The 26978-nt window shown below is 36.6% G+C and overlaps 1 protein-coding gene across 1 annotated transcript in view; it reads right to left on the reverse strand.

The window, feature by feature from the left end:
• Nucleotides 1-26978, reverse strand: part of LOC107286071 (collagen alpha-6(VI) chain-like) — an 80086-nt gene that overhangs the window by 32767 nt on the left and 20341 nt on the right. Inside the window, exons 4-13 of the mRNA XM_015814366.1 lie at nt 23933-24541; nt 20454-21041; nt 18957-19559; nt 17426-18049; nt 15348-15899; nt 13524-14081; nt 9462-10046; nt 7427-8002; nt 2704-3053; nt 1723-1801 (exon numbers count right to left, since the gene is read on the reverse strand). Of these exons, the coding sequence (XP_015669852.1) occupies nt 1723-1801; nt 2704-3053; nt 7427-8002; nt 9462-10046; nt 13524-14081; nt 15348-15899; nt 17426-18049; nt 18957-19559; nt 20454-21041; nt 23933-24541 (5124 nt within the window). The remainder of the gene's footprint in view (nt 1-1722; nt 1802-2703; nt 3054-7426; nt 8003-9461; nt 10047-13523; nt 14082-15347; nt 15900-17425; nt 18050-18956; nt 19560-20453; nt 21042-23932; nt 24542-26978) is intronic.

A 26978-nucleotide genomic window follows, 5' to 3' on the forward strand; every position in this document is an offset into this window, starting at 1 on the left:
GAGAAGATGGATAGATTATATTGAGAGTAAATATGGAACTAAAAAGTTTCATTTGTTTTTTGAGTAAACCTTAGAGTGTTAATGTAGTTTATTATTATTTATAATTAGTAATAAGATGTTATAATTATTGTGTTTAATATGTTTGTTTAAAAGAGAGTTAAAGGATGTTATAGATTTGTTAATCTAATAGTGATTAATGCTAGACAGAGTATAGTTATTGTATTGTTAACCCTGTGATTGGCTCTGGGAAGTCGGGGGGGGAGGGAGGGGGGAGGGGAAGGTGGGGTTTGGGGAGGGGGGGAGGTATATTGTAAAACTTTTATAAAATTTTCAATAAAAAAAAAAAACATCTACTAAGGAGGGTTGTACGGCCATGGAACATATTTTGAAGATAGAATGGGGAAGAGGACCGCAAGGGAGAGGGTACACCCCAATTTTTTCAGAATAAACTGATTCCAATAATGAAAGCAAACCATGTGCTTTCATCTTAAAGAGGTAAAAACAAATGAATTCACTAATTCTCTAGGATAGCAAAACCTTCTAGGTGATCTTGAATTCTTTGTCTATCAAAATGGAGAAAGCCAGTGGAGAAAGATTTTGGGAACTAGAATCTAAGACCTAGCAGCTCCAAGTTCTTCTTAATATGGAGTTTTATGTTTATTAATAATATTGATGTCATTAGGCTTATAATTTATATAGAATCTTCTTAATTTAATTCTCTAACGAGCAAAATGGCTCCAGAGAACTTATTATTCTCTGCTCCATCTGTACCTGAACTTTAGCAACTTGAATATATTCAGTTACTATCCTAAGGATGAATACTTTGATACAATAAAGTCATGATTGCAGATAAGTCATGGGTGTTTTTTCAGCCCTGAAATGTTTTCAGACCTGTTTGTAGGGGTGATCTTAGTTTTCTGAGAAGCAAGGAAGCTGCTGGAATCAGCTGTCTCTTTAACACATGTTGAGCACATTTAGCTAAAATTAAAAAAAAAAACCTTCAAGACAGCTGGGAAAATATAACAATTTTATATCCAATGTGTTTTGAAATGAATTCTTTTTAGAGGATATCATTTTTTACAGATAAATCAAGACAGTTGGAATCTGTTCTTTCATTACAATTATTCAGAAACAGATTTTTCTTTAAATACTTTGTAAAAATAGCTGATTGATTTTCCACCTCTTTTTGTTCTGAGTCTTCAGGGCACGTAAGATTTCAACATGTCTTAAAGTATCTAGACATTTTTTTCACCGATGTTTCAGAATATCATCTCCAGCAATGATTGCCCTGTATTTATTATTAAGCACTGGAGTGATCATGCATCAAAGGACTGTAGTCCATCAATTTTTTGGCTAAAAAATTAGCTTCTAAGACAGAGTGCATTTAATTATTTGCATTGCTACATAATTATATTTCTCTAGCTAATATTTCAAAGAGAAACATGATTTTAAAATGCTGTTTGGCAACCTCTAATAAAATTATCCTAGGAAGTTCTGTCTTCATCCTGGAAACTACGAAAATTGCTGGTATTTATGCACCACCTCCAAGATGGATAAAAAGACAATACTTTACAATTTCATTATAAGTAAACAAAAAAAAGGGATAAGCAAGGCAGACTCCAAAAAATTAAAACATCTTTTTTCCTTAAAATCTATCCTGCAAATAACCAAATATTATGGTACAATAGTAAAATGCAAAGATCTTTTTTATTATCTGAATACCTTGTCCACGGAGACCATCCACTGTAGTTTTAAGAACATCTATCCTATCATCGGGTCCATCAGAAAATATGAGAAGAGCCTGTGATTGAAAAACAGCAAATGAAGATGGCATATTACATAGGTGGGTTTTGCAGGAAAGCCCAGCTTAGGGGGTTTGGGCACATCAAAAAGTTGTATGATAGATTTTGCAGCTGGCTGCAATATTTCATTTTCTTAAATTTGACAGAGCCTTGTAATGGACCATTACTTTTAATTAGGGGGACTGAGAGCCATCTTTGCATACTGCAGGTTACCATAAGTGGGCAATTGGGAAAATTGGTCAAAATGGTAAACATGGTAGCTGAGATAGAAGTCTTATTCTTCTTTCTATTGTATGATAACTGCCACTTTCTTATCCTTTTAATGCTTCCCTTGTGACCTATAATATATAAACATGGTTTCCATGATTCCACCTTGGTTAAGAGTAATTGTTTACTAGCAGTTTTCTTCCTACCCTCAAAACAAATGAATATGCCTCCAATTCTGCCAAGAAATAAAAATGATATTGGCCACATTCATTTTTTAAAAAAGGAAAATAGGTTTGACAGCTCCCTCAGATAGAAGATCCTTGTGGGCATTGTGGACTTTTGATGAGCCACAATGACTGCAAGACTATTGACTAGCAATCCAATTTTTTTGTTAATTGTAGGGTAATTGCATCACTCATCACTCTGCAGACACCTAAAAGGATGTGATAAAAAAAACTCCTTGCCCTCCCCTGTCCAATTTGTCTGCCTTGCAAGGATCGGAATACAGCACTGTTTTCACATTAGATGAACTTTTAACTTCCTTTCCTTTATTCATTTTTTTAAAACTTCTGATTACTCCTCAGAGGATAATTTGACATGCCTGGAACAAAGCAAGCAAGCAAGCAAGCACTCAATATTCGTTGAGATGTGCTTAGGTCATTCCTGCTACATAAAACAACAGCAAAATTATTACCTTCACATTGGCAGAGTCCACAGTAATCAATCTGTCCCAGAAAGATTGCAGGAAGTCCACTGTCAAACGAGTTTCCACAGTTGTTTGTATAGCCCAGAATTTCTGAAAGATTTCATCGCTGTAACTTTCAAAACCTGAGTCAAACAAAGTTGGGCTGCTTTCTGTGTATACTTGGTACCTGAACCTGATGTCATCTGCAGTTACTGCAGCACAGCTGATATTGTTTACAATACTCATTTGTTGAATGATCTGAGGCAAGAATGCTTGTATTTTTTCCTTCAAACTGGCTGCAGATGGAGACCTCACAGGCTCAGAGATATCCACCCCTATAGAAATATCTATCTCACAATCTGTAAAAAAAAAGGGAAGGAAAATGTGCAATTATGAAAGTTATCTTCATCTACAATCTTTCCATCAGGACTGAGAATAGGAATAAAATAGTGAAAATTAAAAATTTTGTAGTCAAAATATCTGGGTAATCTTCAATTAATATAATCTGGCTTGAAAGAAACACTTGATTTATTGTTACTATTGTTATTGTTACTAGGAGTATATTTGTAGCTCAGGGTTGAAATGAGGGGACCCTGGTGCTCTCTGAGCTTGGTTGTTTTCCTGCAAACATTTCATTAACCAAACTGTGGTTAAGTGTGTTCATATGTTGTGAAATTAAAGAGTTTTCATCATGTCTTCTGATTAATAGTTGGTGGTTGTGGTTGCGATCTGCTACTCTTGTAAGATTCATATGGACAGACATAACCATGGGTTCAACTGGGAACCTGTGACCATCCAAGACTAAGGCAAGTCCAAAAATGCTAAAGAATTTCTGGAAGACTGGCACTGTGACAAATTGACCATCAATAGACACATAGACATAAACAGCATCTACATACTGTGCAAAAGAGACAATCAACAAGCCAAAGAGAGAACAAAAAGATCAAAGCACTTCCCCACCAGCAATAAACACCCAGATGAGCACAGTTTAACACCAAGTTTAACATCAAACCAATAATCAAGAAGTAAACAATATCCCTATCCAAACAAGCTAATAGTAAACAACCCAAAGAAAAAAATTCCAATAAACCCTTTTTGTTATTTGCTGAAAATATCTTAACGCTGGTATTTTAAAAAAAAAACTGGTGTTAGCCCAGTTGGAATGATGCAAAAAATAAATTAAAGTAGTGTAGACAAGTGGCAGAATATTTTAGCTGCAATAATCTTGCAGGTGTCAGCATAATGAAATTTTCCAGCAATCAAGCAATTCTGGACATGACATGGATCAGAGCAAGCCCACATATTTGCTTGATTTTATCATTTGAAGTAGATAGTTTATTAAGGAAAACATACAGATTCTCATTATTTACTATGTTCTATAGTTATCATAAAGACCAAATTATCAAATACTGAACCTCAGCTGGGCATGTCGGATGGCCATGTTGGAACTGGTCAACTCAAATTTTCCGTTATTCTGTGCAAGTCCATGAATAATCGCAAAAACATTATAAATATTGATTCTGGGGTTACAAATAAATTTTAGCAATTAGGCAAATTTGCAATTATGAAATCAGTGAATAATGAGGATTACTGTTTTTTATGTTACTCAATAAAAAGTGTTAAGAGCTAAGCATGATGACAAAGATGGTGAATGATGCTCTTTTTTTCTTTAAGTGTTTCTGAAAATGAAGAAGCATCTCTCTCTCTCTCTCTCTCTCTCTCTCTCTCTCTCTCTTTCTCTCTCTCCCCACCTCTCTCCCCAACATAGTTACTATGGAATAATTAAGCATATGTATGAATTTCCTTAAAATTTGGCACAATTTTTTAAAAAATACCACAAACATTATGTCAGCGCACCCAGCACAAAGGCGTATAAATGTTTTTAAAAGGTATACTGTTTTGCATTATGTGCTCTGAAAACAACTTAAGGGAACAAAAGAACCTTTTTTTCCAAAGTTACAAAATGATCAGCTTGTGATAGAGCCAAGAGGCTCTAAGCAAGCCACTAGATGTTGCTATAGCATTTTACAATTTACTATGAACAAGTTTTTATTACTTGTGGGAACTGTTTGATTTGGATAATCCCAGATGTGAACTTTTGGGCTGGAAATAAACATTTGATGTGCTAGCTTTGGCTTGTTCATGCCTTGCCACCAAGAAGATTTCTGTGATCTTTAACAATGATCCTTTTGATGTCTGTATCAGGACAGCTGATATTCCAATTTGAACTTGGGTATCAGGTAATCCAGACTCTTGGATTTCTAATAAAATCTCCAAAGATATTGCCCAACATATTCCATGGGTGATTCCTTGTTGCTTCTAATAGATCATATATAACATGCCTCATACCACCTATATAATAATGTTCAGATGAATAGGAGGAAATGATACCCTTAATTTTAAAACTTTCCAACTGCAAAAAGCAGCCCTTTCTGGAATGCCTGTCAGTTCTAAATCACTTTGGGTCCACTCAAAAACTCCCCATCCTTTCCTTTCTTTGTGGGCCATAAACCTCTTGTCCTGGATAGCGAAGTTAAAGTTCTCAGAACACCATTATGGAAGCTCAAGTTTGTCAATTTGAATGAGAGCAGACAATTGAGAAAACATCTGCTTCTAATATCATGGATTCCATGCAAAGATTAGTTCATAAATATATTTTCTCATTAGATACATGCTAAGAATGAATAGTTCCCATATACTACAAAAAGAAATGAGAAACACAGCATCAATAGATAGAGACCATTTAGGCTGATCAGAACTGGCTTATAATTATTTTTAATATTTAAAAAATGTATTCAAAAGGGTGAGGCCGGTGGTAAGCAACCAAATTTCCTACTCTTAGGATTTATTTATTATTTGTTTATTAAATTTCTATTCCGCCCAACTCACTTAGATAACTATTATTACTGTTGTTTTTTATAAATTTTATTTACATCTGTCATATTTATCTACATGCTTTTCCCTCATTGTAAAAATAGCAATAACTTAATACTAGCCACTCAAAGGAGAGTTATGTGTGAGAATCGCATCATTCTACATCTCAGTTATCAAGTTGCAGCTTATCTGCAATCCCATATAAATAAATAGGAAAAAAACTGTTATCTGTGAAGCCAAACACTGCTTTTATTTTGTGTATCTGCCTATTCTTTGTCTTCTAGTCCTGACCACTTTGGAGCTTTATTTTGATTCGTCAGACTTTGATTTTGGATTAACATTTTTTGCTTTCCAGAAATATATTTGGGGTGAGACTGATCTACTAAATTTTTCTTACAGCTATAACTGAGTAGGTTAGAATTGGAATTTGTGAATCTTATAAATCAGTACCTTGGTCCTCACTGACTTCCAAAGGTTCTGTCTTCAGAAATATATTCCATCACTGACATTCTAGTTTTAGAGATTTCGTGCTAATTTTAGCCTGAATCAACTGATCTGATTTTAAGTGCAATATTTAATATTTAACTCTTATTAAGTCATCTCCATAGAGACAAGGCTATAATTAATCTATAATTATAATCTATAATTATAATCTATAGAACCAATCTGATACAAGAAATTCTGTATCACTAAAACTAACTGTACCTCTAGCGATAATACTGGATCCAAAGAAGTGTGATATATACATACACATATACATACCCAATACACTGATTACTATGGTGAAGCAATTGAAACACATTTAATGACACATCTGTCTTATCTGATTTTAATGACAACTTATCAACCTTCATCTAATATATTATTATATTCAAATTCTGATTTAAGATTATTCACTGCCTCATATGGTTTTGATATAAAAAGGTAAAGCTCGAGGACATCTGCATATTGGTGATACTTTTATCTCCAACTCTGAATAATTTCTCCAGGGTTGTTTCATGTAGATATAGAACAGCATATATTAAATTAAAAACTGAGTCTCATGGAATCCATAATATAACTACAGTAATTTCTTAATTGTATTTTAAAATTGTCATCACAGTAGGATAGTGTAGAGCTGTGGAGGCTCAATGGCTTACTCACCTCACCCTCTGCCCACCCAACAGTTTGAAAGCATGTTCTATGTGAGTAGATAAATAGGTACCACTTCAGTGGGGAGGGGGAACAAGTTGGTACTCTGTTCAGGCAGTCAGATTCCTGCTGGCTCTGAACCTTCCTATTTGTGGCACCTGTTTATGAGGTGGCTCCAGGGAAGGGAAAGGGCCTAGGATGACACTGCAGTAAGAGCCGTTCATCTTTCTTTTTACTGCGAATCCAGCTCATCCTACTTTATTGCACTTTGGGAAGCATGGAAGCATGTCCTACAACATACCTGGTAAATTGGTAGCCAAACTACTATTCTGCACTAGCATTGTGGTCTCCTGGCTAATGTAACAACAGCAAATGAGAAGGGAGAAGAAGGAAGAAGAAGGGAGAGGAAGAAGAAGGAGAAGGAGGAGGAGGAGGAGATTGATAACATTGCTTTCCTGTTATCATTTTTGTGTTCTTTTAAATTACTATAATCTAATTCCCTTAATACCAAATGCATTCAGTATTTCTTAAATTTCCTCTTGGATTCTCTTCACACTATTGCAGCCTATTTTTTCTCTTTTGATAGATAAATATCCTTAACTGAAGCAAAGCAATTACTTAAAAAGAAAGTATTAAAAACTATCTCATTTTTTAAATAAAATTAAACACTCTGAGGTGGAAAAAATAAGATGGAGATGTATAGAGTTTTTAAAATGCTGAGACTTACCTGGAGTGGGTTTATCACCAGGATTACAAATCTCTTTGACAATCTTCCTTGTATCACTTTGCAGTTGTTCAAAGTCCTCCAACACATACACTCTGCTAGGAAAGCCAGCAATTTTTTGGAACTCAAAAGAAATTTTAGTCCCAATGCCTATTACAAAGATTTGGACGCCATCTTTTCTTAGAACAATGGCTGCATCCTCCACTTTGTCATCAGAGTGCCCGTCTGTGATGACAATCAAATACTGCACCACCCCATTATATTGTCGGCCACCATTCGCAGGTTCAAAGAAGCTCCTGACAAATTTCAAACCTGCACCTGTGAAAGTGCGAGCTTTTAACTGAGCAATTGCATCGATCTTCTTTTTAATGGCATTATTATTAAAAAATTCATTGAGATAAAATTCTTTCTGAGGGTATGTGCTGTACTGAGCCACCCCAACCCGGACTTTGTCCTTTGCAATGATAAAGCTGTCAACTACTTCTTTCATGAATGTCTTCATAGTAGAAAAGTTCTGTTTTGAAATGCTCTCTGATCCATCAATCAGAAACACAAGATCTGCCTCTCCAGTACCACAAGCTGCAGAAAGAAAAATCCATTTGATTGTGAGATACAAAAGAATGAAGTAACTCTCAACACACCTAAGGTAATATTCTGAACAACACTTCTAGGAAATAGGTTCTATTGAGCTCAGTGACACTTACTTCTATAATACTAAAATTATTATTGGGTAATAATTCCACACAAATCAATAGATTTTCTTTCCAGAAAACGAATTCACATTCTGTTTTATATAGAATATTTTGTATTTTTGCAAAATTAACAAATAACGTTTTAGCACTGAAAATACCACAGGTAATTCTCAGCTTATGACAATTCATTTAACAATGCTTCAGAGTTACAACAGCATTGAAAAAATGACCTGTTCTGCAAGATCACATGATTGTGATTTGGTGCTTGGCGATTAGCTCACATTTCCAACATTTGCAGCGTCCTGCAGTCATATGATCACTATTTACAACCTTTTCAGCCAACTTCTAACAAGCAACGATCACTTAACAGTTGCATGATTCACTTACTGACCATGTGATTTGTTTAACTACCAGAGTCATAATGACTACAAAATTGATTCTGGTCATGGGATGCCTTGTTCAATGAGCGCATCTATTAATGGCCAAAATTCCAATTGTGGTTGAAAGCTGAGGACTATTTGTACCACATAACCTAATGTAACATAACATAATGGTAATATCTTACAGACGGCCATGCTCAACAGATCTGGAGTGTACCATGTTAAAAAAGGGTAGGTTATCTCATAACATATTAAACTTTGAAGTACTGCAAGATATTTTTTTCTCCTAATGTGTGCCTTGAGGACTGAAACCTTTGAAAAGGAAAGTTGTCATTTTCAGCACTGTATTTCCTCTAATGTTGGCTATTTATATTATTTAATCTTGGTAAGCAGATAGGGGAACTTCTGGTTGTTGTTGTCCTATTTCTGCTGAAGTGGCACACTTATTGCATTATATATTCTACATTGCCTAACAAAAATGTTCTGCAATATGAATAACAGAGGAGCTGAAGTAAATGAAATACACTTCTTTCCAAATGAAGATCAGTAAATTACATGAATCAGATGCATAGAAAAGTAAAATATATTATTGTATCTTGTACTTCCCAGACCAAATTCCTGCTCTTTAACTATATATAGCATATATCCTAATATCCCGACTTGACCCCCTACCAAAAGTTTGCTATGTTCCATACTGACAAAACATAGCCCAGCCTTCTCAAATTTGTGTATGACAGCTGCTTCTCATTTGGCCAAGATGCAGATTTTTAGAAACTACCTTGCCAAATTAAGGGAAGCCAGGAACAAAATGAGGGAAGAAGTTCAACTAGTGTCCAATTCAATTCCTCCAGTCCATCCCAAGTGGCTTTATTCGCCAAGTAGAGAAGAAGATTCAGTTTAGTGTGGCAATATAAAATGAATGCTAATAATAAATCAAATGTATACATAAACAAAAGTTCTAGTTACCTGGTTTTGATTCATCACATATAAGATAAGTTATGTTTTCATATAAACTGTCCAGTGCGTTGTAACTGGGACTAAAAAACCATTTCCCCTTCTCACCAGCTATTTCTGCTAGTTCTGTTCTATTTGCGTCTTCTATCCCTACAGCAATGACCTGGATGTCTTCTTTCTTCAAAGCCTGAACTGCTGCTGAGAGATTAGGTTTATCTGTGGGTGTTGTTGGTTCATCTGTGATCAGGACGATGATCTTTGTGATACCTAGGTATAATGTTCGGCCACCATAAGCAGCACCAAAGCGTTCCCTTGCGAAATTCAAAGCTCTTGCTGTATAGGTGAATTCTCTTAAAGGAACCAGGTTTTTAATGGCTTCCCTGAGTTGAAATTTTGTGGAATAGGTATTTAGCTGAAATTTTTCCTCAGGTACAGTCGCAAAAATAACAACTCCAAACTGAGCATTGTCTTTGCCCACAACTGAATCATTCACAATTACTTCCATAAGTCTTTGAATCCCCTTGAATTGCAGATCTGTAATGTCTCTGGATCCATGAACTACAAAGATTATGTCAGCAACTTCAGTTCGCTTGCATACTGTCATTAAAAAAACAAAATGGCAGTGTTAAAATACATTTCTGCTGTTTTGCTTCAATATCTAGTGTCAGCCTTGCTGTTAACTATTAGGACATTTCTTTGAAAAATATGAATTGCTAAAGGTGAAGTTAAAAGAGAAACAATAGAGAATAGTGCAGAAATAAAAGTATAGGTGGCTTGCCTAGAGGTTAAGAGCTACAGCTCTCAGAAGCTCTGCGATAAATCACTCTGGAGAGGGATTGCTGAAAGCTGTAAATTAGCAATATCCAGAGGCTGCACCCATGGAAAAAAATTCTTAAACCAAGGTAGGATTCATTATGATTAAGTCGCGGCATTTGGCAAAGGCAACTGTTGAGAATAAGAAAAATGATCTTGATGGAGAGGAAGGATCTGTTACCAGTGCAACAAGGAAGGAAATACCACTTAAGCCAAACAGTGAAGGAAGAACATGACTGATACCTCTCTAATTCATATGAGGGAAAGAAGAGGGAAACCCAGATAGTCCTTGACGTACGACTATTTGTTTAACAATGGTTCAAAGTTATAATGGCCTTGGCAAATGTGGTTTAATAACTCTTACTCAGTTTTGTACTCATGCTTAAGATGTACCATCCCCATGGTCACAACTGCAATTTGGGGGCTTGGCAACCAGCTCACATTTACAATTGGCTGCAATATCCTATAGTCATGATTACAATTTGCAAGTTTTTTTGCCAATTTTTAGCAAAAAAAAACCCCATCTATTGAGTAAGCTGGATTCGCCTAATGATCATGTGATTCACTTAAACTGCATTATTTTCTTAGTGACGGTGGTAATTTACTTTGTGACTGTCATAAATTTTTTTATAAAATTGATCCAACTTGAATTATGACTGCATTGTCATGATGGAAATTCTGGTCCAAATTGAGAACCAGGGCTTTTTTTCTCATAGAACGCCCAGAACGGAGTTCCGGCACCTTTTCGGGATGGAACCTTGTAGGGTAGGCAAGGCGGGTTGTATGACATGTGTGAGTTCCGGCACCTTTTTTTTTTTTTTTTTAAGAAAAAAAGCACTGTTGAGAACTATCTGTAATCTGGCTTGCAAGATTATGTTACTATTTTTTTTCTTCCATTCAGTCATATCTAACAAGTCTCTGCATTATTACTATAGCGAATTTTAGTAAAAGTAATTTTAGTCTTAATATGGAGTTGATTTTTTTGTTTTGTCTTCATTTTGGTGGTTGATATCAGAATTATCCAAACTATTTTAAAATGTATTGAATGAACCAGAGCACTTTCTACTCTCTTAGCATCTAACAATTATACTAAAAAATCTCTCTCTCTCTCTCTCTCTCTCTCTCTCTCTCTCTCTCTCTCTCTCTCTCTCTCTCTCTCTCTCTCTCTCTCTCTCTCTCTCTCTCTCTCTCTCTCTCTCTTTCTCTCTCTCCCTCTTGGGCAGATTGCATAGCACAGGGGTAGGCAACCCAAAACACTCAAAGAGCCACTTGGACCCATTTCCCACCGAAAACAAAACACTGGGAGCCGCAAAACCCTTTTGATATCTAAAATGAAAATAACACTGCATATATCCTTTTTTACCTTTATTATAGAGGTGTGTGTGTGTGTGTGTGTGTGTGTATGTTATCTTCATTTTAGATGTCAAAAGGCTCTCTCTGTCTCTCTCTCCCTCCCTCTCTCTCTCTCTCCCTCTTTCTGCCCTTGGTCTGCCAGTCCTCTTCCCCCACTCTGTGTGTGTGTGAGAGAGAGAGAGGGGGGGGCACTTGCGCTTCCCCCTCTCTTTCTTGCTCTTTCCTCTCTCCCTCCCTCTCTTTCTCTCTCCTCTCCCTCTTTCCTCTTTCCTTTCTCTTTTTCTCTTTCCTCTCCCTCTTTCCTCTCCCTTTCCTCTCCCCCTTCTCTTTCTCTTTCTCTCCCTCTCCTCTCCCTCTTTCTCTCCCTTTCTCTTTCTCTCCCCCTCTCCTTTCTCTCTCCTCTTCTCTCCTCTTTCTCTCTCCTCTCCCTCTCCCTTTCTTTTTTCTCTTTCCTCTCTCTCTTTCTCTCCCTCTCTCTTTCTCTCTCCCCCTCTCTCTCCCTCTCTCCAATCTTCTGCTCACCTGGCAAGCTGGCTTCAAGCTGTTCTGCAACAGGCTGGCTCTCTCCTCCCCTTCCTGCTTCCTGCAGAGATGCAGCAAAGGGAAGAGCCTCGCCCAATAAGCTTTTCAGCTCGTGAAACAGGGTGAGGCCACTCTCTTTTTTACAGAGAGAGAGAGAGAGAGAGAGAGAGAGAGAGAGAGAGAGAGAGAGGAAGGGAAGCACAAGTGCCTCTCTCTGTCTCTGTCTGCAAATGGCAGAAGAGACTGGGAGCCGCAGGAGAAGGGTCAAAGAGCCGCATGCGGCTCCGGAGCCGCAGGTTGCTGACCTGTGGCATAGCATCTTATAAGATAACACTTGTAACATTATATAAAATAACATGGACTTCATCAGATGCATGGATACTTTTCTCAGGAATATGTAGGCAGCTATCATGTAGAGTAGAGGAAATAATGACTATAGCTGTTTTGTGCAGTAGGGAATTGGACACTTTGTGAAGCCTGTTGGTTTCTTCTGAATAAGTCACTTTTTCCAACTGTCTTTCAAAAAATATATTTTTATATAATGTAAAAGAATCCAGTTTTGTTATAAGAAAGGAAGGAAATATACTGTATAATCTGCATTAGAATTCCTTCAAATTTCAAAACATAATATACATATATATATTGCTGTCTGAAAGCAATTTGATTAGTGCTTAAATCTTACTTTTCAAACAATGACTTGAGAACAGCACAATTATTTAGAGGATAGAAAACAGGCTGCAGGGTAAAATTAGTTCTGATCTCAAACCTTTTACTGCTGTTTTCTATACAATTACTTGCCCTGTGAGGTAATCCAGATAACAAACACAACCAGGAGTATGAATCCTGATTTTATTATAAGATTACATTGGTTGGGCCTCACTCTTCTGGTGCACTGGAACAGTATTAAAACTTGGCCCTGCCTGCTAGCATGGCATGCAACTTTAAGGTTGGCTGATGTCTTAAGGGCAATCCCTCTGTCTTTTTAACTTCTCAAATGGTTTTTTTTTTAAATTAGTCTATTTTTATATAGATTTTATGGCTTTATTTGTAAACTGCCAGAAACACTTAATATACAAATTTGATTAATTAATAAATAAATAGTCTTGCAAGATTAAAAATATTTCTCCCCTTCTTTCCTTTTACTCTCAGGAAAAGGGTCTCGTATAAAACATTTCCCACATTCTCCCTCCTGAGGTAGAGATATCTTTTACATGCTATCCAGTTGCCCAGTCTGTGGCTTTCCCTACTGTCTCCCAGGTCATTCTCACATACTACTACAATCATTAACTCTGACCCTGGCAATATCTGGCTCTGAGTTATAGCAGAAAATATGGAGAGTGCAAAATAATTTTCTGAAGAAATAACATTTCTCGATTCAATACTTACCCTCCTCAGGGTTGCAAATTTGAAATAGAATTGGTTTCACCAGAAACACGAGGGATTGAAAATAATCTTCTGAAAATACTTTATTCTGAGTTCCAGCAATGTCTAAAAGCTGGGAGTTGTTTGCTTTCAGTATTCCAATTGCATAGATGATGACACCTTTCTTCCTGAGTGCCCTGGCTGCTCTTCTCACGTCGTCGCTAGATTCCTCATCTGTGACCACTATCAAATATTGTTTTACATCCAAACGCCCTCCCTCAGATGTGTCAAAGTAAGGGGAGGCAAAGTCTAGAGCTCTTCCAATTCTGGCTCCTTCTTGAACCTGCCTCATTGTAGTTATTGCTTTCCTCAGGTCAGCCTTGTTGTTGTACTTGTTCAGTGGGAAAACTTCTTCTGGATTGAAGCCAAATTGGAGCAGCCCAATCTGAATCTTATCAGTCCCAATATCAGACTTGTTCACAATTAAATCAACAAAATCCTTGACCTGTTCAAATTCAAACTGATCCATACTTTCTGATGTATCAATTAGCAAAATTATGTCAGCTTTCAAGTTTTTACAGGCTGAAGGTAGACAAATGAAAAAGAGATATAAATATATTCAATAAATATGCAAAATGTTACAGGCCCAATCAATAGGACATTTTCATGATTCAAATCAATAATACCTTGGCATTCACTATCTAAAAAATGTTTTTTGACTGTACAAAATGTCTGCTCTGAGGTCATTCTTACCAAATTTCTTAACAAGAGATTTTCCAGAACCTAGGCTGCACTTCATCTTTGCAACTGAGTTTCCACTTTTAAAACAATAATGAGTTTTGTTCAGCTTCCTAAAATAATGCAAAATTAATGACTTGGGAGTTTTTAAGAAACCTTTAAACAGCAGCTGGATTTTTGTTGGGGTTTGCTCAGTTAACTATATTGCAATAACTATAATAACCATATAATAGGCATATGCTAGGGAGAAAGAATGAACAGTAGCTATGTTTTATATTATAATATTCATGTGATTGTATTTTCTGAATAAGAATACCATTAGACTCCAGTGTTCTTCACATTTACAGTGTTAACCCCTGAGAATTATGTAGTGAAATAACATATTTTAGTGAACTAATATGTGTTACTAATTAAACAATCCAAGCAGAAGTCACCAAGATGTGTGGACTTATTTGAAAGCTCTATTTGGAAGCCTAGCTAGGAGCTTGGATGGCCTGTTCCATGGAAACACTTAGTTATCTGTGCTTGCAGATCTTGTAGGGAGTACAGAAATTCCCTTAAAGTACTTATTAAAAAGAAGGAAGGAGATCACAGGAGGGAGAGAATGGAACATCCCCCTTCAGCTGTAATTATCATTATTCTTTTTGGCATGGAATTAACATAAAATTTAAGGTTTAAAATCCATTAACCAGTATGTGGTATCAAGGGTTGCCTTATTTCATTATTTTATTTTCTTGCTCATTTTTGTCAAATTCTCATTTAATAAGAAGTAAAACTAAATTCTGCTCGCTCATGAATTTACTCTCATGACTTTTCTTTAATAGGTCTTATATGTAGGAAAAAACAATCAAAAGTGAACCTCATATGAAAGCTTCTGTACTTGAAACAAGTGTCAGCCATATGGCCTTCCCACGGGATATCTTGTTCCTTAATAATCACCCCAAAAGGGTGGAGATTAACCCAACAAAGGTGAATTCTTTTCAGATGATGCTTTGAAGACATAAATATGATCCGTGTTGGAAAATTAAAAGGAATTTGTTTCCATATAAGCCTTCAGAAGATTTGTTATGATAAAACATTGAGAATCTTTCATTGAAGAAAACACCTTACCCTCAGGAGAACAAATATCATGTGCAATATCATGTTTGATGAGCTTCAGGGAATCAAAATCATTCACAAAAAACATCCTGTCTTTGGTCCCAGCTATATCTTCTAGTTCTCTTTTAGCAGCATCCTTGACACCTATGGCATATATAACAATCCCTGCATTCCGCAGCATTTCTGCAGGCATGGTTACTTGATCCTGGGATTCACCATCTGTAATAACAATGAGGAACTGGGGGACATTGTCCCTGGCTGAAGTTTTGAACAAATTCTTCATGTATTGTAAAGCATATCCAGTTTTAGTGCCACCACCAATCTGCCAGATCGCTTTTATTGCTTCTTTTAATTGGGTCAATGTATTGTACTTATTAATCAGAAACTCTTCACTGGGAGCACTTGCATATTGAACCACCCCAAAACGAACTTGATTGGGGCCAATCTGGAACATGCTAATCACTTCATTCATAAAGACTTTCATATCATGGAACTCTTCCGTCTGTATACTGCCAGAACTATCAATCAAGAAATAAATATCTGCTTCCTCTGTCTCTTCACAACCTAATGAAAAGTAGAAGAGAGGAAAGTAAGAATGACAATTCCTTTACAATTCCTTTGCTACACTCACTTTCAATAAACATCAGTGAGATGTTCTACAATATTATCTCAGCTTCCCCTACTACTTATCCAGTAGTTCCTTGCAGAAGATTTATGTAAAGAACTATTGCCTTAAGAACAAAGTAGGTAGTGTATTACAATTAAGGGTGGAGGAGAAAGTTGTTGAGTTCATACTAAGTATGAAATTATATAATTTCTAATTTTTGAAGCTAAAACACAAGCCGAGACTCAGTAAGTCCGAAAATTTGAAGGATTACATTATGAAAAATAGTAACAACTCTGTATGCTAGGCAATATTATAAGCAAAAAGTTATATACTTTGAGAAAGATGCATACATATATAGTTTAATGCAAACACTCAAGCATAACAAGACAAAATGGCCATATTCACATGCATACAATGTAGCTCCTGTTAGCTTACTGTAAATTTAAAGGATGTAAATTTGAAGTTCAAGAAAGGCATAATAATTAATTTTCTGCATCCTGTTTTTTTCCTAGAACATTTTTTCTCCCCAGCCATTTCTAACCTCCAAGCTTTACTAGGGGCAATTTAAAATCCAAAGTTTGAAGATGGAGCACAGATGGGAATATAATTAAGAAGTCCTATTCCTCCCACTCACTATATTCTTTCAATGCTGTACAGCTTTTGCTTTATGGGAAATGGGGACAAGACACAGAATAAAGCATGGATCCTTTAAGTTGGGGAAGAATGAAAACATCCCCAAAGTCAATCATATCCTGCAAACTTTATAGGTAATTATTGAAAATAGTTTAGTATTTCATTATGTAGTTTTATTTGGGCAAAACAATTACCGGCCCAGTGTCTGCTTCTTTCCCTCTTAAGGGAGGGAGGACAAGATGCTTTTGAACAGAGTCACCATAAGCAACTTTCCTGGCTGTTAAACAAAGCTATAGCTTCTTTTCCAGTCATGATAATGGATTGGACATCAAACGTATTATTTGTAGTGGCCAGCACAATGGTTATCCCACACATAATAGAGCCTTCTGCCTTTGCTTAACACAGCTTTCTCCAAGCCTTCCAGATTATGCAAACAACAACTCACAGAATTTTCAATTACAATTCTATTAAAATGGCTAAGAATGCTAGATGTGGCAGTTTATATTCTGGAAGAGAAATCTAACAGGTGAAGGCCATGCTGAAGACCTTTTGGGGGGGGAGAAAAGAAATAGGTAGCAGAAGGTTGAACGGTGTGAATAGAATCAGAATAAGAGTAGGTTGATGACGGCAAGCTGCCCACCTTGATTCAACTATCTTTCATTTGATGTCATCCATCCCTTGCCTTATTTCTCTCTTTATTAGCTGCCCAAGAGAGAAAAAGAGAAAGGAGGAATAAGGATATGTGTGCATAGACAGATATGGTAAGTCCAAAAAAACCCCTCACTCACATCTAATTTTCCAAAGTTTATTGAAATAGGATTTGAGATTGATCAAGATATCACTGTCTTACCTTCCTTCAGGGAACGAACCTGCACTGGAATTGAAAATGCTTGTGAAACTATTTCACTACAAAGTTGTTTTTTTATAATATATTCCAAGTTTGATAGTTGCAAGAAATATTCCATGGTAGTAACATGTTTCCTTGGGGGATAAGATGCAATTTTGTACAGTTGGCTACTTGCAGAAATGTTTTGGATACCCACAGCATAAACTGTAACACCTGCCCGGCGAAGCTTGGATGCAGGAACAATGAAATCATCTAGTGACTGACCATCCGTGATCACAACAGCCAATTGCTGCACTCCTTGACTTTTCCTGCTTCCTGCTCGCTTGGTGAAAACTTTTTTCTTTAGGAAGTCTATAGCAGCACCTGTATATGTTTGCCCCCCACGATAAGGCAATCTTTTTAGATAGTTCATAACCTCTGATTTGTCTTCAAATGTATTCAGGCTAAACTCTAATCTTGGCTTATCGCTGTAAAGTACCAAGGCAACTCGTACATCATCTGAGGCAATTTCCAGAGCATTGATTATTTTGAGCAGAAAAGTCCTGATCAATTGAAAATTCTTTTGACCAATGCGAGTGGATTCATCCACAAGAAACACAATGTCTGCCACTGAGGCAGTGGAGCAAACTATGAACAAAATAAGCAAATAAAAGTTAGTAAAAACAAAGTGATAACCACACAATCTTAGAAGACTATTCCCAGGTAAGTGTATTTAACATTACTGTCCGACATTTATTTGTTTAAGAAGTAAGACCCAAATAGATGAAGAAATAATTGGAAACCCTACCAAAACGTTAGAGGATACTGAGGACTATATGCTGAAGAAAGAATGGAAGGTGATTAATGTAAACAGTTCCCTGATGTGCTTCTTTTTCGCAAGAAGCCATGAAGCTATTTTTCAATAAGTTAAAGTCAAACATACCTGTTTTAACTTAGGTGCTGATCAGAAATATTTGCTGGTTTGAAAGTAGGTAAATCTTTTCAGTAGGTAAATATATATCATAGTTCAAATTCAGGAATTATCTTTAACCCAACCTCATAATATAAGCAATATAATTAGAACTTGTCTTTCATGACATGTAATGACCCAAGGCTCCTGGAATTGCTGGAAATTGTCCTGATGTTTTATTAGTAAGTCTGTCTAACAATCATATGAAGGGAAAAATTTGAAGTATCTATGATATGCACATTGCACCTATTGGCAATACTTAAAGAGGCTGTGCTGCCAACTAAATTCCAAAGGAAGACATGTTTAAGAAAAAAAACACCAACAGTTGCAATATACAGTCAAAAACACACTGAAATAATTTCCCCTTTGAATCCAGAACTCTGCACAGACCTGATTATTGAAGTCCTTTTAAGAATTAATGACATTCTAGTTCAAGTAAATCCATCTGAGAAAAATTCAGGAAATATTGTTCATTAACTTCATGAGGAAATATAATAACAATCATGTTTTGTTGTAGAAGCTGAATGAATTATATTAGCCTCCTTCCTATTTTAATGTGTAGTTCTTCTAGTGATATAACAATACCTGCAGGCACACTTGCATCTAAAACAGCCTCATACTCTTGCTGAACGGGTGCTTCCACAATATCTACGATTTTCTGAACCTGAACAAGATCCTCTATGTCATCAATCTGGTAAACTGAAGGGGAGGATGCAATCACTTTTATTTCTTTCTTATCAGAGTGTAAGACATCAACTGTTGCAATGTTCACTCCCATTTCTTTCAGTTCTTTTGCAGGTTTCCTGATATCATCTTCTGATTTAGCAGAGGAAAAAATCACTGTAAATTGTGGTGTTCCTTGCCGAAGACGGCTTCCGGCTTTCTCAACAAAATAGACTTCTCGCAAAAATTGGAGAGCACTGCCAGTCTTCAGAGGGCCTCCCATGAATACAGTGCTCTGCTGAATATGGTTAAGAATATCTTTCTTCGTCTTATATCTATTCAGTAAAAATTCCACTTTTCCTCCTTCGCTGTACTGTGCAAGTCCAATCTGGTATTTTTTAGGGCCAATGTCTAATTGTTCAACAATCTGGACAATTACTTTTTTTACTTTTTCAAAATTGGCAGATCCCATGCTGTTAGAGGAGTCCAAAAGGAAAACAATATCAGCATAGCGCTTTGTGAATGCTGTAGGAAAAATAGAACAGCGTGCTTTTAAAAGACGTACAGGATAGAATAGAACTCACATTACAATTACTACTTACTTGTGGCTAGCCATCTCCTACTGTTCTACTGTGGCAACTATTTTTTTTAAACGATACCCACATGTTCTCAAAATCTATTTTTGTCAGAAAGCCCCAAGAAATCACTTACATAAGGTAGGTTGGATTTAATTAGTTGCCGATTTCTATGAAGTGGGACCCAAATCTCCCTGCCTCTTAATTTCAATTTCTTTTCAAAAGTTATTTACCAGACAAATAAAGATTCAAGAGATTATTGTGTAAAGCTGCATAATTATTTGTCACCAGATTAAAATCTGGTTGAAAAAAGATCAAAATAATCAGTGTCTCCACTCTAACTCATAGAGGGATATACTGGAATATATACAGTCTGACTTCTGTAATTCCTTCTGTAACTTCTGTCTTATAGAGTGGGAATGAAGATAATAACATTATTAGATATAAAAAGACAATCTGTCATGCCTATATTGCCTTCATTTTCTGTTTTATGAGCCTCAGAGCATATTGTTGATATTCAGCAGCAAAACTAACTACACATACATACACACAGAGGTCCTTTTAATGCCTTTAGAAATGGCAAAAAATGCATCCAAATGTCTATGGAACACTAAGTTTTAAGATTTTTTTCTGTGCAAATGCAAGTTTTTAAAAAGTATTTGACTTTCCAAGTAAAGTAAAGCCTGGAAAGCTTTCCAAATTAAGCATGGTATCATAGAAATCACAATACAAAAAGAAAATTGCACCATTTGCACAAAAAGAAAACTGTATAACTTAACACGGGAATAAAAGAATAAAAATACCTTCTGAAATCTTACATTACCATCAGAGGCCATTTAATTACCTTTAATCTGGCTCTCCAAAGCAAAGCACATTGTTTCAAGAAGGCTGTTGATAAAATCTTGAAGGATATCAAAATTGTCAACGTTAAACAGAAACTTGTTAAAAGGTTGGTTTGCAATATTCATAAGTTCAGTGGTGTTCTGGATCCCAATGCCCACCACATAAATTAAGATTCCTTCATTTTTTAATTTGTGGGCTGGAACTTTAACTTCATCATGTGACTCCCCATCTGTGAGTAGGACCAATACTTGTGGGATATTTTCTTGGATTCTGCTCCCAGCAGATTCAATGAAGTATTCTTCCTTGATAAAATCCAAAGCAGCACCTGTGTAAGTGCTTCCTTTCTGTAAGGTCAAGTTATCTATATGTTCTAGAATATCATTTTTTGAAGGATATTGATTTAGATGAAACTCGCTAAAGATTTCATCACTATATTGGGCCAGTCCAATTCTGATCTGGTCATGACCAACAAAAAGGCTGGAAATTATGTTGTAGAGGAAACTTTTCACCTTCTGGAAATTCTCCAAATCAATGCTTGATGAACTGTCCACCAAAAACACAATGTCAGCCACAGTGGCTTTTCGGCATACTAAATGAGAAATATACATATACAAGAAGAAAAAGGAGAGTTCGTTAGCCTTTTCAATCTGAGGTTATTTCTGGCTTCAAATATAACTTGAGAATTTCTTACTCTAATCATATAAATCTTTTTTTCCAATGAAGTTAATTTGTTACACTCAGAACCAAAATAAAATATTTCAATATATTATTTCAATATCCCTTTGAAATCATACATTTATTTCTTCATAAAAGCATTAGCTACTCCTAGGCCAGTCATTACATCAATTTGCTTAATGACATCCGGTGCCTGAAAACATAGTTAGCTGCTAAATTACAACCCTTTATATTCAAAAGACCCAAATATCTTCTGTTCTCGGAATAACCCCCATGCACTGCTAGGTTTAAAGTGTAAAAATCAAAATCTTTTAAAAGGAAGCCTGGAGAGAACATCTAATGTATTCTATGGAGGAGCCTAAAGATGAAGTAATGAATAAAAATGACGAGCTATAATACTTTAGATAAGAGGTAAGGTAATAAAAAATAAAATAAGATAAAATAAAATAAAAATGTGCATGGTCCAATTATAGTGGGATTGAGAACCAATTTCAGTATGCTTGATATTTGGTATACTGTAATGATACACTTGCCCTGCTAAGGCAATGGCTTTCAAGCCACACTTTTAATTGCAACAGATATGAGTCTAATAAATAAATAATCAATACACTGGCTTTTGTCCTATAGTTTTGATAAGCTAGAACTGTCCACCTAAGATTAATTTAAATGCCCACCTTCTGGATGCTTGGACAATAATTACAAAATAGGCATGTGAATAAGAACTTCAATTTTCTCTTAAACTAAGAAGATTTACTTTCTCTCTTTCTCTCTCTATCCCTGATGCTATTGCTTATCTAGGTGTGATAGTAAGAAATTTTGTTCATCAAATGTATCTTAAACTGAAAAATATCCTTTCTGTGAGCACCAGGGAACCAGCCTATTCTATAAGAATTGGGAAATCAGCCCAATTCTTACAGAATGGTAATACATATCTCATGCAATTGGCAGGCCTTTCACATTTTATGAAACTTCAGATGAAATCAGTGTCCCATGAAATTATTCCGTATAAGATGCATTTATATCTTTCTCAATGTACATGTCTGGGGAATGATGGTGATAGAGTTATCTAGAAACACTAGGAATTTTTAAAGGAAGAGACATGGTCATCTAACTTCAATTTAGCGAGTTGTTTAGGGAATTCTAGGAGTTGCAGATGGATTGACTCCAGACAAATAGATATTTCAAAACTTCAGTGGAAAAAAATAGTTCTATGACCATTTAATGAAAACTGGGCGGGATAAAGGAGGAGAGAGAGAGAGAGAGAGAGAGAGAGAGAGAGAGAGAGAGAGAGGGAGAGAGAGGTTTGTTTTCACAAATGTTTATAGTACCTCATTTTATTTTTGCTCCTCTTAATACTATAACTATTAAAATGTACAGCTGACTAAAATGGGAACTAAGTCATGCTACAGTAAGTCCAAGTGGGAAAGGATGCAGATTTTGGGATTTTCAAAGTACAATATTTTTTAGAATTCACTTTGCTATGAAAGAACTAATTCTTGACCCTTTGGTTTTTTTCCAAAGGACATCTTGTAAAATACTTAGGATCATAAAATGAAAATTGGAAGCATATGCATTTTAAAAAGTAAACAATAGTCGGCAGTGAAAAGAGTTATCCTATTAATGTTATGAGATGGCTGAGTAGCGGAAGTGGTTCCTATTGCATCACACAAGGAAGTAAGGAGGAGAGAATCAGTTTGGTCTAGTGCAGTGATGGCGAATCTTTTAGAGACCAAGTGCCCAAACTGCAACCCAAAACCCACTTATGCATCGTCAGGTGCCGGGTGGGTGTGGCCCATTGGGTGGGTGTGGCCCATTGGGCGGGCATGGCTGTGGTGGTAACGGCAGACTGGGTGGGACTAAAAAGTTCAATCAATCAATTCCAACTTTGCAAGATCTTTTTTTTCCCCGCAAGAAGTTGAAATTGACTGATTGATTGAACCTTTTTTTTTTTTTGCACACGGCGGCAGAGGCCTAAAGCGAAAAGGTTTTATAAAACCCAGCTGAAGGCCTAGGACTGGGGCGACAGCGTGCGTGCCCACAGAGAGGGCTCTGAGTGCCGCCTCTGGCACCCGTGCCATAGGTTCGCCACCACTGGTCTAGTGGTTAAGGCATCAGGCTAGAAACTAGAAGACCATGAGTTCTAGTCCCACTTTAAGCATGAAAGCCAGCTGGGTGACTTTGGGCCAATCATTCTCTCTCAGCCCATGACATCAGGCAACAAGCTGGTTGGTCAATTCCAGTCACAAGCAAATGTTGCCCAAAAAAAAAAAGCAGATCCTGCACTTGTGGGAAAACACTAGGAACGAAAAAAAAGAGGTAAAAATGAGATAGGGAGGAGGCAGTGGTCTTACTCACTTTACAGCAATAAACTTTACTGAAAATGATTTCTAAAGAATCCTGAACATCTCTTTTCTTAGCAGAATAAAAATTTGGAGAAATTGGAGCACCAATTTTAGTTTGCTACTCTACTCAGTATTTTAGTAAAAATGCCCTTACCTGTCTTTAGTGCAGCCATCCCCAGAGACGTTTGCATACCCCACTGAGATACTTCATAGGATTACAGTATAATGTTAGTGCATAGTGCAAAGTCTTGTTGGCGGGCTGGGGGAGAGCAGGGGAGACTGCTTTATCCTTGCCATGCACTTGATGAACAACAGATTTCCATTTCCTACCATAGGCCTGGCACTGGATAAGATGTTGCAAATTACACAAGCCACTAGTGTTAGATTATATTATCTGTTGTATATAAAATAACGGGTAGGAGACTATTTTTCATGAAGAAAACAGTTAGCCTTTTAAATTTACCTGGAAAAATATGTATAAATTCTTGAGAGGCTTCCTCGACAGTAGTACATAACACTTGGAGTATGTTCTGAGAGATATCTCGCAAACCAGCAAAATCTTCCACGTTATAAACATGCATTTCATCTGGATCACTAGCAATTTCCTGAAGCTCAGACAAAATAGCATCTTTGATGCCTATGGCATAAAGTATGATGCCTGCATTCTTGACTTCTTCTGCTGGCCCAGAAAAGTTGTCTTGACTTTGCCCATCTGTTATCACTACTGCAATTTGAGGAACACCTTCACTGTGTCGACTTCCAGCCATTTCACTGAACTGCTCATCTAGCAAAAACTTCAAACTTTTTCCAGTTTTGGTACCTCCACCTTTGTAGATTAGATTTTGTATTTTCTTTAAAATGTCCTTTTTCTGATGGAAAAAATTCAACAAGAATTCATTGCGAGGGTCATCACTATACTGAATCATCCCAACTTGAATTTTGTCTTTTCCAATGTCAAAACTGTTAACCAATGTGTAGAGAAAGTCTTGTATGGTTCTGAAGTTTTTTGGTCCTATACTCCATGATCCATCCACCATGAACACAATATCAGCGACAGAAGCTTCTCTGCAGACTGAAGAAACACATGATAGTTTCACTTTCCATTCTTAGCATTAATTAGTTGGTGGCTAATTCACTACCGCTGAATGTCATGATCATTACTTAAAATATTCCAATTTTTGAAATTTTCTAGCAATCATAACCAATATAAATTACATGAACAACTGAGGCTTTCATATTTTACTTTTGATTTTGTGTTGGGAGGGAGGAATCTAGATGCCTACTGATGAATACTGAGTACTATGTCAATTGAATCATTATCCTCCAATTATTATTGCAGAAATGTTTTCCTTTTTTTCCAAAGTATGTACTATTCAATTACATTTTTTTCTTTCTCCACCCACCCACCCCAAGCTGAAATACCAACTTATTTTGAAAAGCAGTGGTTTATTTTTGCTTCTTTGTTCTTCTGTAGAAGGATAGTGTCTAGGACAGCTTCCTAACTAGTATTTCCATATGTTTTTGGACTATAAACCTATTGGCACTGAGCATGGGGCAAAAATGGTGGTATAATGCAAAACTGTCTAAAAATTACAATTAGGTAAACATGAGAACAGCTGGAACTATGATCATTGAAGACCATTCAAGATCTTTGAATGATCTTTCATTCAAGATCATTCAAAGGCTTCCACCCTTTCCCCTTATTTTCCAAGCTCCACACTAAGCTTGCAAACAGCTGCCAAATTGCAGCATTCGCAAATGGAGAGTTTTCCCATTTGGAAAGGCTGTGACTGAGTTCAAATCAATGACAATTGCTCTGCAGTCTTTGGATTATTATATCTATTTCTTGAACCTTATTTTCTTTTGAAAACTAAGGATATTTTGTAATTGATCTCATTGAATATCAAAATATGACATTACCAGTAGCTTGAGCATCTGTGCAGCACCAAGTAGTTAAAATGGAAACAATAAGAATGTAGCTCCAATTATTCATCTTGAACACACCTCCACGGCAAATACTTTTAAAAAGAAAAAAAAAACCTCAATTATCCATTCTAGAAAAAAAAGATCATACTATTCTAATCCAGAATTTCACTGTCAGTAAGCTTACATTAACTATTAGTATATACCATGGGTCGGCATCCTGCGGCTCCAGAGCCGCATGTGGCTCTTTGAGCCTTCTCCTGCGGCTCCCAGCCTCCTCTGCCATTTGCAGAGACAGAGACAGAGACAGAGAGAGGCACTTGTGCTTCCCTTCTCTCTCTCTCTCTCTCTCTCCTATTCTCTGAGCTGACAAGCTTATTGGGCAGGGCTCCTCCCTTGGCTGTGTCTCTGCAGGAAACAGGAAGCAGGAAGGGCAGGAGAGAGAGAACCCAATAAGAATGTGTGTCAGCTTGTTGGAGAACAGCTTGAAGCCAGCTTGCCAGGTGAGCAGAAGATCGGAGAGAGGGATAGAGAGAGAGAGAGGGAGAGAGAGAGGGGGGGAGAGAGAGAGAGTGAGAGAGAGAGAAAGTGAGGGGGGAGAGGAAAGAGAGAGAGAGAGAAAGAGAGAGAGAAAGAGAGGGAGAGGAAAGTGAAAGAGAGAGGGAGGGAGAGGAAAGAGAGAGAGAGAACTCATGCACAGCAGCCTCTATTTTTTTTTTAACTGAACTTTTCAATCAAGCTCCCTCTCCCTCATGTGCACGAGCAAGTTTTACGGCTCCCAGTGTTTTCTTTTCTCTGGGAAATGGATCCAAGTCGCTCTTTGATTGTTTAAGGTTGCAGACCCCTGGTATATACCAACCTTCTCTAAACTGGTGCATATTGTTCAAATACATTTATTATAATAATAGCACATATGTATGATGGTTAAGGATTATGGCTGTAGTCCATTACAAATGAAGGGTACCAAAGTGAGGAAAGCTATCTATTGTGCATTGAAATGTATGATGCTAAATGTCTAGCTGGACTGTATCAAAAGTATTGCCTGCATTTACACAACACTCATGGTATAGTATTATGCTTGAACAAGTTATTATCCGTCCAAAGGTGCTTTTTTCCAAAAGGCAACTGGACTTTCTTTCAAAAAAGGGCTTAGTCCTTAATACCAAAACAATTGGGGGTCACAGTTGCAATCATTTTTTTAATCTCAAGTAGTTTCTTGAGGCAGAAATGAAAACTCACAGCTGAACCCAAGGAAGATTAGAGCTCCCTAAACCACAGCTGACATGGGGTATCTCTGGAAGCTCAAAGTATAGTTTGAGCCTTAACTATGGCAAGCAGAAACAATGATTTGGTGTATATCAGAATTAGGCTCAAATTGTCAAAATCTGCTTTTAGTCTTTTGGCTGTAAGTAGTCAGATGGAGAGTGTCAATAGTTAGGCCAAACATCTATTATAATTAATAAAAAAAGCAACTGATTCTGAATTCATCATGATAAGGAAATCTTACAGATAATATTAGCATTCTTTACCACAAACTAAATAATTAGAATCTGTTGCTGACTGTCCAGCAGCTGTTCTGTTCACTG

The sequence above is a fragment of the Protobothrops mucrosquamatus genome, unplaced genomic scaffold, assembly GCF_001527695.2.
Source record: "Protobothrops mucrosquamatus isolate PMUCROS unplaced genomic scaffold, P.Mucros_1.0 scaffold243, whole genome shotgun sequence".
Taxonomy (NCBI): Eukaryota; Metazoa; Chordata; class Lepidosauria; order Squamata; family Viperidae; genus Protobothrops; species Protobothrops mucrosquamatus.